At 39.7% G+C, this 19,930-nt stretch overlaps 1 protein-coding gene across 5 annotated transcripts in view; it reads left to right on the top strand.

Moving 5' to 3' along the window:
• MYLK4 (myosin light chain kinase family member 4) overlaps positions 1–19,930 on the top strand; it is a 213,884-nt gene that overhangs the window by 64,993 nt on the left and 128,961 nt on the right. For 3 of the 5 annotated variants that reach the window (XM_051799449.1, XM_051799450.1, XM_051799447.1), the window contains 9 exons: positions 342–435; positions 1,470–1,579; positions 2,231–2,372; positions 4,660–4,730; positions 5,421–5,549; positions 6,069–6,221; positions 6,569–6,641; positions 8,257–8,332; positions 10,643–15,836. In XM_051799449.1, coding sequence (XP_051655409.1) covers positions 342–435; positions 1,470–1,579; positions 2,231–2,372; positions 4,660–4,730; positions 5,421–5,549; positions 6,069–6,221; positions 6,569–6,641; positions 8,257–8,304 — 820 coding nt within the window. In that variant the 3' untranslated portion in view covers positions 8,305–8,332; positions 10,643–15,836. Of the gene's footprint in view, positions 1–341; positions 436–1,469; positions 1,580–2,230; positions 2,373–4,659; positions 4,731–5,420; positions 5,550–6,068; positions 6,222–6,568; positions 6,642–8,256; positions 8,365–10,642; positions 15,837–19,930 lie in introns of those variants that run through there. The other 2 variants (XR_007906641.1, XM_051799448.1) reach the window with 2 other exon arrangements.

Raw genomic sequence — 19,930 nt, 5'->3', positions numbered from 1 at the left:
TCTTCATGGAATCACAACCCTCCCATGGAGGAGAATGATGTGATGGAGAGAGGCAGATTGTGCATGAGTATGTTGACTGCTCTGGGATTAGTCATTGTATGTTATGAGGTGAGTATAGTGAATCATGTAAGTGCAATATACCAGATAGAACAGTGTGTGACTTTTGGTGTGCCTAAATAAATAGTAGCAAGTATAATCTACACAACAAAATAGCAACAATAGAGCAATTGAAATGCAATCCAGAAGGGAGAGGATAATTTATGTTGTTTATATTGCAGTTTACATTCAGAGTTGACACCAGTACCACTGGATGATTTTTTTTTCCTCCTCCTTTTCTCTAGAGGGCGATTTGGGCAAGTGCACAAATGTGAAGAGAAAGCAACAGGTCTCAAGCTAGCAGCCAAAATTATAAAAGCAAAAGGTCCAAAACAGAAGGTTGGTAGAGTGTGATATTAGTCTTTTGTTCCCAAAAGGATCCCAACCTGTTCTTCAGCAACACAACAGACCATGACCAAGCGTCTCACGAGCCATGACACTCATAGGACCTGCTGGATTAGCATTGACTCTAGTGCTATTTCCCTTCTCCTTCAAAACTTATATTAACTCTTTTTTTTTCTTTCTGCTGTTAATCCTATTAGCATTTTTTTTAATAGTAAAAACATTTGTCAGACCCGAGACATAGCATATTGCCTCCAAACGCACGGTAGCCTTTGCTGCAGTGACTTGATGTCACTGTGGGGGATGCTGATAACAGGCATGATCTGTGCTCCTGAAATCAACACAAATACAGATGAGAGGAATTAATCTGGCCTGTTTTGCAAACCTCCTGGCCATCTGTGGCTTGCTTTCTCATATCATGATGCGTATCATCCTTTATGTGACAGCAGTGTCATTAATGGTATTCAGGAGTGGGATTTGTCTCAGCTAACTGAGGTTGCTAAGGTATAGCTGTGGCCAAGCTGATCAGAAAGAATCCGTTTGTAGTCAATGGAGAGAGACTGACACCATCACAGAATGATTCATCCCATCCTAAACTGGATGTCTAAAATAGTTGGGCTGAATGGAGGTACCATTCTCTCTCCTCTGATTACAAAGTTAGGTTTTGAGGACTGTCCTGGACTTTTCTTAGCCTGATTTTGTACACCTACAGCTGTTTGAACCAAACCATTTTCTGCCTCTCTTTTTTCTTTACATCCCTGTGAACCCACCACTTGTCCAAGTGGTCTCTCTTCTTCCTTTTCCACCAAATAGTTATTACTGAAGCAGTCCCCACTCAGGCTCTGAGTTCAGTCTGGTAACTCCTATAACCTTGATATCTACCACTGCAGGAGCAATCAAAGGAAAACCCTGTGTTTGGTTGCCACAAGCAAATACATGAGGATAATGTACATTTGCTTCAAACTATGTCCTGTTTCATGTAGCTTTCTTAGAAAAAAGGCATCTGAAGCAATACTTACGACTCTTTACAGGATGAAGTTAAAAATGAAATCAATGTCATGAACCAGCTGAATCACGTGAACCTCATCCAGCTATATGATGCCTTTGAATCTAAAAATGACATTGTACTTGTCATGGAATAGTAAGTGTGTTTTCTTTCCCTTTCTGTCTTTACCACTTTTACTAGAATTGTCAATTTCTTTCTTGCTTTCTCCTGAAATTAGAAATAGAGCTTCTTACAGGAAAGAACATGTGAAATATGTATTCAAGAACAACAGAAAAAAAAAGAGAATTTAAGAGAAAAATTTTCCCATTAGCCATTTATGCATTTTTTCCAGTGATGTGCCACATTACTGGTGCTGTAAAGCCACTGCTCCATTTCAAGAAAGACCTGTGTTATATATCTTCTCTTTGGTTTATAATTTTATTTTGTGTCAGCTAAGAAACAAACTTCTCAGAATATCTCCAATTCTGGGAGGCAAATGAAGACATCTTACACCGAAGAGGAACCAGATGTAGGTGTTGTGTCTAATCCTTATACTCAGTGCCTAAAAGGATAATCCTGATTTTTATGCTGGTTTATAAGGCTAATCAGGAACAAAATAATTGCCTTAAAATTAAGTACCCAGATTTGGGAAAATTCACATCAAGGTACAAGTTTATATTGTAGACCCGTCTTACTGCACTTGACTGTCAATGATGAAAATAGTCAGTAGTGTAAATTCTGTATTAATCTAACTGCATGGGATTGGATTTGGACTTGGTCACTGCTTTATTGTCTTTCTCTCCTCAGTGTGGAAGGAGGAGAGTTATTTGACCGAATTATTGATGAAAACTACAATTTGACAGAGATGGATACTATCTCATTCATAAAACAGATCTGCAAGGGAATTCAGTACATGCACCAAATGTACATTCTTCATTTGGATCTCAAGGTAGAGTATTACGACGTATATTTTGTGCAATGACAGATGTGGAAATTCTTATTCTTAATGGTAGACCACATAGCTTAGCAGATTCCCATGGCAGAAACAACTGAGGGCCTTATTCTACTTTCCTTATACCAATGCATATTTACTTTACCACATTGAGATCAGTTAAATTACTACAGGACTAAGTAAATTAGATGAGAATTCTGGTCATTTGTCATCAAGCCTCATAGTGCTTGAATTTTCCACAGGCTGATTTTACAGAAAGCCAGCAGCTGAGTACAAATACCTTACTGTTTTCAATTTTGATGTTTGAATCTCAAGATATTGTGCAAATATTATTTAATTAGCAATTATCCCAATTTTTTACTATGCAGAAATCAAGACATGAGTGAGTGGAACTAAATTCAAGGGTCATTCAGGATCAGCATAAACCCTGCACAAGTTTCTGAAGACTACAGTAAACTGCTGTAGTCATGAAAAAATAGCCAGATTAAGGGAAAGTGCATTAAAAAGTACTTGCTAAAATGAAAGAACTAAAAACAGTCAGTGGCTAATGTAACAAATACAGTATGTCTGCGTTGGATTAGTCAATAACTGCCAGTGTAGCTGAAAGCCCAGAGAAAGGTGGCAGATCCTCTACTGTGTACTTAGTTAAACCTTCTGCTTAGTTATATGAACTACTGGACTATATACACAAAAAGTCTCCTCACTTCTTTTCAAAAAAAAATCCATCGGTTGTACATCCTTACTCTGGTTGGCTGCAAATGGTTAACTATCACCCCTAAGAAAATTTTTGTTGTTATTTTTCATTAAATTGTATATTTAAGCTGACTTTCTCCCTTAGCACAAGTTTTTAATTGAATAATAGAATTGTTTCTTACCTCTATTTAGTGCAGGAATAAAATGGGATGATGGCTTTAGTTTTATGACGGTCTATAAAGTTCCTAGCGATCCCTGAGCTTTACAACAAAGCAAAAAGAAACAAAAAGTGCACAAGATGGTTTTCTCTTTGGTGAGATTTTTATTATGGCTGCTGTTCTTGGCTTGTAATGACTGAGTTAATATAGTACATCCTTAATGTTGTTAGCATATATATTGTTGCAGTGGTTAAGCAAATGAGCAGATGCTTGTTGGGACCTGCTTCAGTAGCTGATCAGTGACCAGACTCACTTTTCTCTTTATAAACATCCAGTTACCTAGAAACCTGTCAAACAGAAGTTCACACGGTTCTTTGGGACACATTAATTATGATCTTGGAGATGGCACAGTTTTAATATGAGGTCAAACTGCTGACAAAAAGATACATATACAGTCCAAGAAATTAATCCCAGAGACCTTTTTTCATGTGCTCGCCAGCTACAGCTTCTCCCTTCTGTTTTGCTTGTTCATAGATTGCTGTCAGTAACAAATGAGTTTGGGAAAGAAAGCTTGAAATGGAAAGAAAATAATCTTGACCATAATCATCCAGGACTTCAGAAACTATGGACATATGGTGTTTAAAAGTCCTAATGTAAAATGAATTAGTAATGGTGACAAAGGTTAACTAATGTTTTAAGTGTTAAGGGCTGTTTTGTTTCAAAGAGGACTCACTGAGCAATAAGACAGAGTAGCTATAAAAGTGCTGGCAATGAATATGAGACTGTATTTTAGGTATTTACATTTCAAAGACAATTGGCCAAATCCTGTTCTCAGTCCCTTCTGTATGAATTTGCAGTAATTCTTGGAAGTTAAAGGATTCCTGCCAGGAAAGTGAAGAGTAGCATTTGGCCCTATAAAAATCCAGAGGGATTTAACCTGTGAATCCTATCTTTTGCTAAAATGTCTGAGAAAAGCATAAAGTTGATGTGACTAGCTTAATAAATTAATGTTCAATCTGACAGAACATCTGTGAACTCAGAAATGTAAAACTGTAAGATAAATTTCAAAGCCCAACAAATTCTATTTTTTTAAAATCAGTATCAGCAGTGACAGCATTCTGAAACCCCTCTTTGGAAGTCTGCTTTCCCTGTCCCCCTCACCCTAATGTGTTCTTTATCTGAACTGCTGCCTTATGTCAAGTTGAAAAGCCATGGAGAGGAAAAAGCAGTTGCAAAGCACAGCATGCACAGCTCCAATGGCTGCGTGACAGCAAGAGGGCTACCCATGCAGAGAAATCTGAACAAGGAGGAAAGCAAAAGGTGCTTAGAAGATATTTACTCTGCTTTTAGTGTTTTTCTGCCTACAGTTTGCTAAAAGCCCAGTTTTTCATACTCATTAAAGTGCATTTTTTTTCTTTTGTTTCTCTTGGCAGCCTGAGAATATCCTGTGTGTGAACCGAGAGGCAAATCAAATAAAAATTATTGATTTTGGATTGGCAAGAAGGTACATGCATGTGTTTTTACTAATCTTGAATGGATTAGGAAACAATGGAAAAAATATTGCATCTCTACAGTTATGTATTTCATTAATAATGGCCTTCTACTGTTGTTAGGACAAATTAATGTTTTCTTTTAACAAGGGATGTCTTTTAATATGGAATGTTTGGAGCTGAGTGGAAAAAATTTGTTCTGAAGCCTTTTTCAGGTATATGGTTGAAAGAGGGTTGATTCTGACTAAGCAGGCATAAAAGTATCTTGGAACAGCTAAAATGGACAAAACCAGTAGTACGTCTTGTCTAGTCTCTTGTCTGCAATATTAAGAGATTCTTCAAAAGAGAGTGTAACGTACCATCAAGGGCTGTTACAATATATCCCATGCTATATCACTTTCTAGTTTAATTAGGTGCCATAACCTCAGTGAAGGATTTACTGGTTAAAAATTTCATGCCTATGATATGGAGAAGTCCCAAAAGGATGGTAAAAGCTGCTCTGAGAAGTCCTTGAAATATGAATTTCTTCCTTTTTATAGCAGTTGCATTTTGCCCTAGTATGATATAAAGCTTGCAAACTGTTTTCATTCGATATATGGGTATACTTCTTTTTACTTTGTACCGTTGTCTGTCCTTGTTTTCCTACTGAATTTCCTTCCAGAATTCCTTTAATAAGACCTGTACTTGATGTTCCCATTTCCTAGATATAAACCCAGGGAAAAGCTTCGAGTTAACTTTGGGACTCCAGAATTTCTTGCTCCTGAAGTTGTGAATTATGAGTTTGTCTCTTTTCCTACAGACATGTGGAGTTTAGGAGTCATTGCTTATATGCTGTAAGTAGGATTCAGTATCTCCTTTGTAAGCTGTTTCTATGTTGAACTGTGTAAGTCACCCAAGTTTGCTGCTATACTGGCAGATTGAAAAAATCTGAACTCAAGATAGGAAATGTAGACTTCTTTCCAAATTCCATATTGAGCAATCTCTCCTCTTTTCCAATTGCCATGAGCTTTTCTTCTTTGTTTCATTGCATATCCCTCATGAGTGTTTGAGCATCACACTTCCAGAATAATGTAAACTGCTTGGTAAATTCCCGGTGGGTAGTGCCATAGTGGTCAGAGGTCTGGAAAATATGACCTACCATGAAAGACAGTAATGACTGGTTTATTAGAGAAGAAGGGTAATTATTTAAACATGTAAATAGATGAAAAATGGGAATGATCTAGGGACCTTCTTAGGCAATAGCATTTTGCAACACAGGCCAGTAGGGACAGAACAATCATAGGTAGCACACTGGAGGTCATGTACAGGAAGGGGAAAGACAGAAGGACTGAGAGTATTTCTTTCAACTTCAGCCTCAGTGGATTGTCTCCTTTTTTGGGTGATGATGACAATGAGACCCTCAACAATATCCTGGCCTGTAACTGGGATTTTGAAGAAGAGGAATTTCGAAATGTTTCTGATGAGGCCAAAGATTTCATCTCAAAGCTTCTCATCAAGGAAAAATGGTATATAATCCCTATAACTTTGAAACACGTGTTCCATGCCATCATGACACAGCTATGTCATTTGTGCTGCTCCACTGCAGAACTAATATGACTTAAGTTTTTTATGTCCATGTAGAATATTTTAATGCCACTTCATTGGTGTTGTTCATTGTATCCATAAAATGCTCTGAAGTTACCTGAATATATTTTTTCTGTGAAACAAAACTTAATTCACGGATTAGCTGCCATCTGGCATAGTGTTCTGAAATGACAACATTGCATGATGGCAGAACACAACCTGTAGCGGATAATTGCTGAACTGTAAGATTCTGGGGAAAACTCTTAATAGCATTCTGTTTTTCCTTTAGCTGGAGATTAAGTGCAACTGCTGCCTTAAAACATCCATGGTTAACAGACCACCAGCTCCACTACAGACTCCAGGTCCCTAAGTTTAGATATCCTTGTGCATCTGCTGTTGCCCTCTTGTGTTGCCACATCACTGTTTGCTTTGACATTTTCCTTAACTTCCTCTGAGTCTTTGTTGCTGATTCGTTTCTTGCCATTGTGAGGTGCATGTGCTCCCTTGCTTTTTTTTTTTAGCTGTTCCAATTTGCATGCTCACACTTGCTCATCAGTTCTTGCACATCTGGGAAGAAATATAAGATCATGCAAAGCTGTGTGTTGCTGAGTGGATCTATTTCTTAGCAAAATAAGAGTATTTACAAAATGAACACTGAATTACCATATGAAAAGGATTTTCCAGCTGAGGATGATTCTTATTCCTGCTTTGAAGATCCTTTCAGGCTCTCCTGAAGTCCCACATGAGTCTGATTTCATCCTATCTCTTCCCAAGGGATACCTTTCCCAACAGAGCCTGGAATTTCACCTTGTGCGTCTCTTAGTACTTAAGAGCCTTCTTGCCCTTCAGATGTAGCCAGCTTTGTGGGCAGCACAAAAAAATAAGTTGTTTGTTCAAGCGAACAATTCAGTTGGTTTGAGTTGGAGGATCAACAAGATTTTAAATCACTTTGGTTATTCCCATGTTAGGTAGTCAGTAATTTTTCTGGAGATCTATGCTGTTGGTGACCTTGCTGTCGGCTGTTTCTGTGAGTCCACTCTGTGGTTCAGTGGTTTGCAAGGGGATAATTTTAATTAGGTTTCAGAATTTTTACAGCATTTGAAGTGCAATATTCACTTCCTCCTTTGCAGGCAAAGCACATGGATGTTAAATAAAATGACTGCTATGTTGCTGAGGATGTATATGTCAAGGTGCCTTTTGATATACAGCTATCATTAAGAATCAATAGATCATTTGCTAATTTGCAAAATAATGTTATTAAAGTAAGAGCAAAGATTATGATGATAATCAGGCAGTGGTAGCTCTGCTGATGAGGTGGTGTGGGTTCTGGGCAGGATGGACTGAATAGTGCCTTGACAGCTCTGTCCTTGCAGCATGTTCCTGTAATACAGAGTAAGGATAACCAGAATTACTATAAAACAGAATATAATAACATAAGAATATTCTAATTTTCATTGAAATTTCGTTTTCTTTACAATCTCCCAAAACAGTAATGCTTATGAGATTACTAGAAGATTTATAAGTGTGTGTGCACAGTAAAAATAGGAGAGTTTGTCACAGATAATATCTCTTCAGAGATATCCTCCTCAGATATCCTATGAAACCCATAGCATACAATTTGTCTCCTTTAGTTGGGCTCCAGAGAAGCTCTGATTTCTGTAATATGGGGAACAGACAGTCTTTTCCAAATGCTGCAACAACACAAGCTGGGCTGTGTTGCTTCCCATCACCATTTTTTTTCTCAGGGAAACCCTACCCTAATACAAACCTTACAACTCATGTTGTCCTTTGTATCTTCTCCCGTAGTATTTTTTATTCGTATTTCTTGTGCTTTGCAAGATAGCTTCACTAAACATCTGATGTTGCAGTGTTTTTCTGCCATTACCTTAACTAGAGGTAAGATGTCACTGATCTCCAATTAATGCTCTAATAATGGTATCTTTCTTTTTTTTTGTTGTCGTTTTTCTTTTCCTTTAGAAAAAGGCTGAAGGTCACTGTGTGTCTCAAGCACCCCTGGCTCAATAACCTTTCTGAAAGAGCTGCCAAACAGAAGGTTTGTTTCAGGTCCCAAGTGTTTCTTCAGATGTAAGTGCTGTAGCCCCTGCAGAAGGGATCAGTGGGCAGCCAACAACCTTGCATAGTCCAAAGTACAGGGTTGAAACTGTATTCACCACCACTATCCCTGCTTCTGTCTGGAAATCATTCAAAATGTAAACTGGCCCTATCACTTATACCAAGTAACAGTAATGTGCAAAAAAATTAATGTGCATGAAGCAATATGTGCTGCAAACCCTGACCATTTTAGAAGGAATGGTTATGCTCCCACTGGCTCTCATGGGGCAGGATTTCACCCAATAATTTTTCAGTGTTGAAAGCTTTCAGGTTTTCATGCTGTGGTTAGAAGTATAGTTTAAAAAGGGTAGAAATATGAAAAGTAATAACTTTTTAGCAGAGGCACGGGCCAGACCCTCAGGGCAGCTCCACTAACTGTAACAAAATCAAAGCAAGGTGTCCCCTAAAAGAGGCTGCTCCACACTTCTGAGGACCCACTTCTGACAGGGCACTTATCTTCTCTTTTAGCAACCCAAACAATTTTGACAGAGCATCTCTCTCTCTGTCCTTTTTTTCTGGCTCCTTGTCTTTGCCCTTTCATTAACAAACACTTCATTAGTGGTTCTCAGACTGGCTTGGTTGCCTCCCCCCAGGGATCAGGGCGTCTCAAGTCTGCTCTCATGTTCTGTCTCTGGTTTTTGACCAAAGCGTATTCACTCAGCCATTTTAAAATCAGGCTACCTCAGGTGGTGCAGTATCTCCATAAACCAAAACACCAATTCCCGCAACCACTTTTACCAACCACCACAGAAGTTGGTGCCTCTGTTGAAGGACCATGGGAACCACTCAGAGGTTCTGGAGGCCATCTCTGGGCAAAACGTAGTGGAGGGTCAAGATGTGAATTAGACTGAGAACACACACATACACTGTAAAACCACTTCCTTTTAGTAGTGCGTCATGATTAACAACAGGATGCCAAAAGAAAAGTATTCTACCTTTCACCACAAGCAAGTTTTTGATGGTGCCATTATCTATCATCTGCTTGGTAGGCAAGTGAGGTGTTGGGTTTTTTTGCAACAAGTTTTGTCCAGAAACATGTGAAAAAGAGTATATTGTGAGAGGCTGGAAATATTTTTCTGTTTTGACTAAGTAAGATTAGAACAGATTTTATACAGTGCAGTGTAGTAACACAGAAGTTAATGATCTTTAAATCTCAGGGACTTGAAGCTGCTTTTCCATCATACAGTGGAGGCCAGTAAGGACTCAGGTGTCATGATTATATCCTACTTGCTCTCTGAAGTCATATAACTTCCTGATACGGTAGTATCTGAGCATCAACTTCTGTAGTGGAAATCCAGTAGGAATTAATATCTCTTTGTGATTCTCAGTCTTTGTCCTCACTTCACTGGTGCTGACACAGATTGTATGAAGGTTTGTTCTGCTCGCCTGTGTGCTTCTACATAGTAGTTTTCTAAACAAGTTTCCCTGACCTGTTGTAAGACTAGTGTTTTTATATGTATTTCCCATTTCAAGACACTACCTTGTGTCAACAAGCACAGCAATAAAATGGCGAAAATTCTCCTTCTCTAATGCAGGAAGCACTGTATTGCACAATTTTCTATTACAACCAAAGTCAACTCTGAGATAAATTGACAGTCCAAAAGCGGTCAAAATTATTTTCAAATAAACTTTTAATAGCTTTGTAACATAGTAACCTACTCATGATCTAACTTGCAGGAAAATCTGGTTTTGGCTTTAGCGGTGTTATTTCCTCTGCGTGTGTTTTTCTTTTTGGAGTTTATTTGAGCTTACTTAATGAGTGGATCTAAAATCATAGCAGTTTTTAAAGAATAGTCATAGCATATTTTTAAAGAATCCCTTTAGCTATTTTTGTCAGGCAAGTTGTATAGTTACCACATTTAACCCAAAATAATGTACTCAAGTGCCAGTTGATTTAGACCTGGCATTATAAATGCTTGCAGTGGTAACAGAAATAAATGGAGAGGTTTGCAGCATGCCTTTTTATGCTGTGATCTGTATGACAAGAGAGGCAAAAAAGCAGAGTAGCTGCATTTCAAGAGAGACCTCCAGGATCAATTCTCCACTTAACAAAAGGGCCTTGTCTTTATAATGTTGTATAAAAGATTTCACAAAAAAGTGGCTGCAAGAACCCTTTGTAAGCAAGAAGCTTCAGTGCTGCTTACTTTTCTTTATGCACAAAGAAACCACCATGTGGTTGTTCTAGAACACTTAACCAAATAAAAAAATACACTGATGAATTAACTGGATTCTTGTTTTATGTATTTTGCAGAAAAGCTACTGTGTGGTTGCTGCTGCTAAGAGATTTGAAAATATCAGCAGTCTTGGTGCTTTACCCCCCTGCCATGACTGAGATTTCTCCTAAATGGACCAACAGCGCTTTAGTTGCAGGACAGCAACTAAAGGACAACAAATCCCAGAATTGAGGAGCTGCTTCTTCTCTATTCAGCTGTTGAAAGAAGGAAAATATTTCTCCAGGTTGTAGGAAGGTGTTTCTTCTGGAGCAGCATGTTCTCCATGTCTTGGAGTGCTACATTAGCTTGGTTTCATGAACTTTTCTCTATCTAGTCTTATATCCTCATTTACCTATCAAAGGCTTCTTGAAGTCCAAATTATCATGGAAAATTAACTGTTCCTCATCTCAGCCCAGAAAGAAGTCTGTCACTATGTTATATCTGTAGCCAAGGTTGATTTGAAACCAGAGTCAAATAATTCTGGGGGAAAAAATTGCAGCAAATTTAAAGCTGCCTTATGTAGAAGATTTGAAGTTTGTTTTTCCTATCACATTAAAATGAGTTAAGGATTAGCTCAACCATAGTTAAAGCCATGTAAATGTAACACCAGTGGAAGTGAGAAATGAGCCTTTCCTTGCATGGAGGTGAATTTGCTGCATCTGTGATATGGTATATTTCAGGATTTTTTAGCCTGATGAATTACTGCTTGCTTTAAATACACTTGGATTAATTAAACACGAAACAGAACAAGGCACTATTCATTTGTACCCATGCAAACGCTGTTCTCCAATATGCAAGTAGAATTCAGAGTTATTTTAACAGCAGTGATTTTATAGCAACTAATCTGTTTAATGCTAGTATGACTGATTAGGACCATTGACAAAGAGGAGGCTCAGTGCTTTGCCCATTATAACCTCTGAGTATAGGCCCAAACGAAAATCCACTGTTTTTCTGAAGTGTTCTTATCTTGCTTCCAAGCCTTTCTGACTCTTAACTAGGTAAAAAACTGGGACTCAGAACTGCTGAATTCTTTACCAGAGATTGTTTGAATGTGGCACATCATTAAGTGAATCTGAGCCTTAGTTTCCTAGTCCTGAGGTTAAAATAATGAGACTTATTCCCTGCTCTATATGGCTTTCTTACTGATTGTTTTCAGAACTACATGAAAATGATAGTGAGTATTTTATTCAATGATGCTGATATATTGTGGTGCCTTTAGATTTTCTTTGGTTAACCCAATTGTAATCAAACTACATATTAACATAGCTATCTCTATATATTTATCTATATATTTCATAGGTTTATGTATTTAAATTCTCTCTTTTTTAAAAGGGGATCAACATAAAGACAAAACAGTATTATTCATCACCACCCAATGATTGGTTTTCACACCTTTGTCCTTTCTGGATAGCATTCATATTGAAATAAAAGGGGCCCATTAGTGGGACATAGTGGCCATCACATTCTCTACAGCCAGTTCTATCCAATGTTTTAAAGCCATTGTAGTAGATCTCTTTAGACTATTCCTGTAAATGAATAGGGCTTCTTATAGCTGTGAAATCTGAGAAATGCTGATGTGTTGTACTAGTGGTTGTAAATGCATGAGACCCATTACTACTCTCACGCACTGACACACCATGTAACTTTTATACAATGTAGAGCACTGCCACCTTCAAGTCCTCATCTGTAGTCTTAACTAAAGTGAGCTTTGACAGGGAGAAATTGGAGTTTATTTGGGAAAAGACTGAGTAGTCTCAAAGCAAGAAAACAAGCATATAATTTTTAGGTAGAAACTGGGCTGCTTGTTTTCAATCACAATTTATGTTTGCCTGTAAAAAATAAATAGAAAAGCTACCTTTCTGTTAGGTCTGGAGTTCCCACTCCTGTTCATTGTAGCTTTTTGTCCAGTAAACAACTCGATGATCAGACTAAAATGCAGCAAACCACTTTGGAATGACAGGATGTCATTATGCACTTTAGTGCCAGTATTGTAGGATTGGGCTGGGACTTTGTTTGTCCTGTGGTATATTTTACATGGATATGAATAAATTGCTTGTAATTTTGAATTTTTTTCACTATACTAAAATAGCAGTGTGACTACAGTCTTTTCTGCTTGTTGCTCAGTTGAATTAAGGGGATTTATCATTTGTTGATATATACATCTGAGTAGTAATTAAGAGCTTAGTGCCATGAAGATCAGCCCAGTGTTAGAGTGTACTGTGCTGAGTCAACCATAAATCCTCCAGGAGCCCTAGGAGAACATGGCCTCTGTTAAGCACATCCACACAGTGCTCTGTCAGAAATAGGCACATGTGGGAGGGTGGAATAGCTGGACGTATTTCCCTCACATTGAGAAGTTAGGCCCTTTGACAAGGCATGTGTTGAAGAGAGGACACCTCACTAGCTTCTGGCTTGTGCAACGGGGCAGTGTGCTTACATAATCAAGGCATTAACTTTCATTCTCAATAGCATGGATAATGATGGTCCCACTCTAGAGTCCTATCTGTAAACTGCCCCACTGTTTCATCCTTGGAACAGCTCCTGCAGTGGGGTTTGAGGTTGAGGGGGGGACAGTTGGAGGAGTTTGGACTGAGGAAGTCTCTACAGTGACTGAAGGTGCCATTTTGTGCCCAGGGTTAAACACAAGCATGGGCCTACAGGTGTACAGTGGAGGAGGAAAGAATCCCAAATGCACTTCTTATTGCCTTATAGACTCTGGATCTGCAGCACTGAGTCAGAAAGGAGGTGTATTACCAAGATTCTTACTGTTATTAAGGGTAAAAATATTATACTGCTGCGTAATCATCACTGCTATGTGTTGCAATGTGCCTGAGAAAAGTGTTTCCAGAGATGTTCATTGGTATCTTGTATCCACCTCAGTAAGAGGAAGAACTTCTTTACATTGAAGGTAGCAGGGCACTGGAACAGGCTGCCCAGGGAGGTCGTGGAGTCTCCCTCTCTGGAGACATTCAAACTCCACTTGGATGCATTCCTGCTCTAGGTGGCCCTGCCTTGTCAGGGGCATTGGACTGGATGATCTCCAAAGGTCCCTTCCAACCCTAACAATTCTGTGATCTTTTCTGGCTGTTGTAATTTTAGTTAAATAATCACTTGACACAGCTTCTTTTTAATGGCTTTCTAATTCTGTCTCATTGCACTTTGAGCAGCATGCTGTTTTGTGTGTGTGTGCGGGTGTGCAAGTTTGATTTTGGTTCTGTTTTACTCTACCCTATCCCTGGAAACATTCAAGGTTGAGTTGGATAGGGCTTTGAGCAACCTGATTTAGTGGAAGATGTCATTGCTCATTGCAGGAGGGTTGGACTAGACGATCTTTAAAGGTCCCTTCCAACACAAACTATTCTATGATTCTATGATTTTATGATTTAAATGTGTTCTGTAATGACTAATAGCTAAAGCCTTCTGTGTTAAATTATTGTTTTGACACATCATTATTTATTTTCTACTAGGTAATAATAATAAGGTGCCTAGGTTCTAATAAGTCACCTGCATCTGTTTGAGTTTGCTTATAATAATCTTTTTATGTATTGGCTTATGTGGTTGCATTTGGAGGCTGTGAATTATTGTGCTTGTGAGCAGGTTTGTGTGTGAAAGGCACTATACTAATGTTGTTACTCCATTTAGCTGAATATCCACAGACAGTCAGAGGTGACTGCAGATAACTCAAGAATGATATAGAAACATCAGTTGTGGTGGAAGGGATAAAATGCCAAGATGCAGTCTTTGTTTTGCGTACACCATAGTATGCTTCCTGACATGTAAAAATTAAAGGTCGTTTCATGGGAACATGACAGCTATCACCTGACTCCCATAAAAATTAACATACTGTTATTCCCATTCCTGTAGATACAGGGGGTATACTAGATGCAAGATATACTAGAGCAGTCTAACATTGACATCAGGATTAGAAGCAAAAAGGCACAAGATGGGACACTACTGGTTTTCCAACTCTTTTTATATGTTGTACATTGTAGAGGTTATGAAATGGGTGAAAACTTTTACTGCAGAAAGATGTCCATACTATTATGTCTATGTTTGTGAGCACCTGCAGCCAGTCACTCCTCTGGGTACCCTCACAGCATAAGCAGTTGGCAACTCGGGATAATCCACTCTGGAGACTACAAAAGGAGTTACTTTTTAATTTTATTTTCATATTCCTTCTAATGTTAGAAGCTGAATAAAGTTAAAGCCAAACTAAATACTGCTATAGCTTGATTCCAAGCAGGAATAACAGTGCAACTCTACAGAATTAAATAAGGGAAGTACTAGATCCACCTTTTGTGATGTGAGTAGTACAAGAGCCAAATTCAACTTCCCTGCCTCCCTGCCAAAAAAAAAATCTACTTTGCACCAATCCTGATCAGTAAAAATAAAAAAGAACCTTAATTTTTTTAACAGTTAAGGAATCTCAATCAAGAGACAGTTTTTCTGCAGTGGTTAAATTGCTGCAGTAAGAGTCAAGGTATTTTAGCATTTTGAATTTAATGCTGACACTACAAATCACCGTCGGTCTCTTTCAGCAAAATGTCCCTCACCAACAGGAGTTGTGAGAAAAGAAGGTGTTTGTCAGCTCTTCTCCACTAATGGAGATCTAGAAGCATTGCATGCCCTTCCCCTAGACCCACCAGTGAGCAGGAGAGTTCTCAGCTTGGGAATGGAATGTGTGATAGCAATGGAAGTTTCGCACCCACAGCAGTGATAAACGAATGAGCATTGATGCTTCTAACTCCTTCCAGGGGGGTGATGCATCTTCATGTACTACTTTTATCATCACCGATAGATACTTGTTCTTGTATCTCCTGTGAACAAAACTAAACACTGCATGAATCCATTTAGGGACGTTAGACTGTTTCACCTTCCATGAAGGCTTGGTAGCTGAACAACTAACTACCTGTTTCAAACTTAGATGACAATTGGTAGAGATAACACTTTGTAAATATGTTTTTTAGCTATGTCCATAGAGTTAGTGATCACATTTTGGTGTGGCAGAACTAATGTTTGTGTATCTCACAGCAACTTCTCTTGAATTTAAGTGACAGGTGTGTGGCAACTACATCACAAAGCGCGTGGATTTTCATGTACCTTATCACTTTGGTTTGAATATCTGGTTTTGTAGATTAACTCATGTATCTCTGGTATGTGTTCCTTTGTGAAAACATGAAGCAATCTTGTAAAAAGATGACTGAGGAATAAATGCAGATTTTGTTTACTCCAGAGTTTTTCTTTGCTGTATTTAATATGTCTGTCATTTATACTAGTGACAGAAAGAACCATGAGCTTTTCCCCAAGTGCTCTCTCTAGATACATGAAGAGAAATTTCAATTGAAACAAATATACCTAAGCCAAAGGTAGACTCAGGCTCACAGCTTGTACTCACCCCCTGTAAGAAAGCCTCAGCTCTCTCTGCAAATAACTGGGACTTGAGGTGATCTCGACTGCAGTCTTGATCTGAATCCTTAAGATCAGGTCACTAAGAAAGAAAGAAGAAATTGCTGAAATTTCTGGTGCTTGGTCAATTAAGGTGGACCTGATGTCCTTTTCTCCCTAAATTGTCACACTTGCACCACTGCCTTATTATTCAGTATTGCTGTCTGGGGGATTCACTTTTACCTTACCCCGTCTAGGTGTTCACTGACTAACAAAACAGTCTGAAATCAGAATGAATGTTTCCCGCAGAGTTAAATCAACCTTCAGCTGGGCTGGCTAGTGAAAAAATAAAGAACAAGAGCAGGAAGCAACCTCTGACTATCACTGGCTTATATTCTGTAAGTAACACTTTTTCTGCCTGGTTTATCTGTAGCTCTGATTGCAGCACATAAGACATTCACCATACTTGAGAAACAACTTTAGCTTCTTACACTGGAAAATTCCCATTCAATATCAGCCTGTATTTGACAAACCTGAAGTTTGCAGATGTAAGACCTAAGCATACATGATGACACCCTCCTGATTAAGCCGTAAGTTAAATCAACCAAAGAGTTGCATTCATCCCCTGGGGAGCTCAGTGTTCCTGGGCCGACATGGAACAAAGCCATCACAATCCAGTTGGCAGAGCTTGGGGGCTGGAGGAATTGACAAGAGAACAATTTTACAGTAGCTGACCACAGGACATGCAGCTGCTGCCCCTTTACCCCTGCTCAAGACAGCCCCAAGACCACCAGCCATTTCAACAGTGCCGTGCTGGTTAGCCAAGGCAAAGCCCATTCCGGTAGGTGAGAGATTTCCCTTCCAATATGCAGGCTGCAAAATCTTCACACAAAGGCTTTGTTTCTTCCTTCTGAAAAATGTGTTCTAGCAGGGTCCTTAATGTAGTCAGTGCTGGCAGCGACGCTGAGCTGCTGGGAACGTGGCATTGTGTGTCTGTCTGCATGGGGCCCTGATGAATTCAGTAGGTGTCTGAAAATCTTTTGGGGTGACAGCCCAGAGCAAGTTCCTATGCATGACGAGGCCTTATACATTTGCTCTTCATTTGCCTTTTTTGAAACCAGTTGCTGTGTTTAAGTTTTCAGTGCCTTTGACCCTGGTGTAGGAGTTTTTGTCCATAAAATATTAACATCTGTGCTTTGTAGCTGTTGAGGAAGACTTTACCACAGTACCTTGGTCCTCTCAACAGCTCCTGCTGAATGCGTGCCACTGGCGAAAATAAAATAAATGGGGATAAAATAATGCTCAGCTCCCTGTAAGTGTCTGTAAAGCAACTCCACGTTTTTAAAATGTGTTCACTAAGTTCATGTGGTTAAAAGTATGTTGACTATAGGAAAAAAATCCAACAAGGGATATTCATAATTCTTCATTAATTAATACTCAGCCCTTTTTCTCCCCCAATTATTTCAAACACCTGCTCACAGTAAATTTCCTTTGCAATTTTTTAATGCTACTCTAATATTACCCAGAACTTGGAAACATACACTAAGGTTCTCCTATTTTTAATTATTTTCAAATTAATTTTAATTTTCTGAATATTTTTGGTGCTGCCCATTTGTTCAATAAAAATGAATTTTAATTTCAATTTTTTTTTCCTTAAAGGCCTCCTAAAGTTTCCAGAGAAACTTTATGGGCTGTTTTAATGAAAGCTTTTGGAAAAGGGACTGGAGATTTCAAAATTCCTCTCTGGAAGGCTCCTCATCCAAAAAAAAGGGGGTGGGAGAAACCCCTTAATCGGGTGACTCACATCTCTTGCATACAGTAGATGTTCATCCAGGAGCAAAACCATCTTGCAGTGCAGGCTAGTGACGTATATTTTTGGCTCTGAGTGACTGCAGCGAGAACTGAGGGTGCCTGGCCATGGACAGGATCAAGCTCTCACAGCTCCAGGCTATGCCATTAGTAGGCCTACTATAAACTTTGCAGAAAGCAAGGAGCACGTTCACCCTTTTTGGATTGGGATGTAAATCAATGAAAGCTTTGGCAGGGAGTGCAGCACATGGGGATCTGACCCCACTGCTGGTGGTGGGACTAACTGCATAGGGAGGCGGTACTGGAGGGTGTGCTCTATGAGTAAATGAGTCATCACCCCCAGCAGTGCCTCTTTGGTGCTGAGTGGGCTGTATCTACCCTCAGGCTTCCAGCTTGTGCCCATCATCAGTGAGTGCACAACAAACATCTTTGCTACCATCATGAATCAGATGTGAAGCTGTCTCCAGGGCTCAACATACTGTTGCCTCATGGGGACACAAAGCTATGACTGTGGCAGAGATGAGGAAGAAAAGGTGAAAGTTGTTATTTTCCAGAGCTGTCCACTCTTTACCAGCTGATTTAAATGCATGTTGTCTCTTTCCTTTAAGTGCCCAATCACTGTTCCATAAACTCTTATCTTTGTCTATCTCTATAACTGATGTAGGTGTGACATCTGACCACTGAAAACAGGTCTGGTGAAGAACCTTCAGGATGACCTCAGTCCTTCAATAACATGAGTATTTTCACAGAGAGGGTACCAAGACACCCCTGCTCTGAACCTTGAATGTGTTCACCCCATTTCAGTCTGTATGACCTCAGGGGTCAAAGATGATGTAGAGACAGGTGGCAGGGTCTTGCTTTGTTCAAATGTGGTGACCTCATTGTGGCAACTGAGATTCCTGCTGCATCACCGTGTCACCTACTACTTGTACCCCTCTGCTTTGTCAGGCAGTACATAATGGGTTCCTAATCCCTCACTGACAAAACTCGCTTCATAGATAACACTTGGGAAAGCCAAACCACTAGACTGTTGAAAGGACCTATTCAACTGGCACTGATATTTGCTAAGTTTCTTCATTTTGCTTCTAGCTTTATTTTTTGTTATGATTCCCTTCTGCAGACTTAAAAAATATCCATTACGAGGAGCTTTCGTCTACTCTGCTCTTAATCCCTGAATATACCCATGTTTCAAGGAGTGGAATTTCTACAATTTCTAATTGTGGAAAGCTATGGCCTGAAATGTCAAATTTAGTCCCACAGGCATTAGTAGACAGAGAAAAAAGCAATAGCAAAAACAATTGCTGCAATAGAAGCAAGTTGGATCCTGACCATGGAAAAGTCCCTGATCCGGAGCCAAAGTTGGCGGTGAGTCGGTCAGTACTACCAGGGTGGAACTGGTAGCAATGGGAAGGCGATGCCCCCATTGTGGGAAGCATTTCAAGAGACGATGTGCGGGTCGTGTGCCAGTTCCCTTTGCCCCTCGCCGGGGCCGGGGAGCCTCAGACGCCCGTGGTCCCCAGTGGAGCCCGGTAGCTGCGTACGGCTGATGCACAGGCGGCACCGGTGACACTGTGCTGCGGGGGCCCGCGCGGCCACGAGGGGTCAGCATTGGCGTTCGTGAGCGGAGGAAATCCTTTGGAAAGGCAAATCGCGCACGGAACCGCCAGCACCGGCTGGGATATGTGGTGCTCTGGCACTCCCAAATCACAGTTAGGAACCGCTGTGCCAGCCCATGCACGTGGAGATGGGTGGCCTTTAAAATATCTCTGGCTAATATAACGCTGTTTATTTTCAGGTACAAACTGCACTAAATATAGTTTTTAACCTATAACCCCATCCCTAACCTGTCCTTAACACACCAAGTAGGAGGACCCAGGGAAGTGCCTTAGGTGCGATGTCAGGAAAAGATTGGAGGGTTTGCACAGTGTGAGACTGGCCAAGGCAAATGTGGGGAAATGTACTGTGTAGCTGGAGTGCTTCTTACTTACTGCCATTTTACATCATTCTCCCTTTGGCAATAGCACTACTTTAGGTTGCCTGCAAAACACAAACAGAAAATAGATGTGATTTAGGATTTGCATGTAAATCAGCTGACAGGAGTAGAAAAATATGAAGAAGCTTGCACACTCCTG

The sequence above is a fragment of the Manacus candei genome, unplaced genomic scaffold (assembly GCF_025592945.1).
Source record: "Manacus candei isolate 608988 ecotype Guabito, Panama unplaced genomic scaffold, ASM2559294v1 h1tg000049l, whole genome shotgun sequence".
Lineage (NCBI taxonomy): Eukaryota > Metazoa > Chordata > Aves > Passeriformes > Pipridae > Manacus > Manacus candei.
Note: the sequence above shows the minus strand (reverse complement) of the source record. Positions and strands in the feature narration are given on the sequence as shown.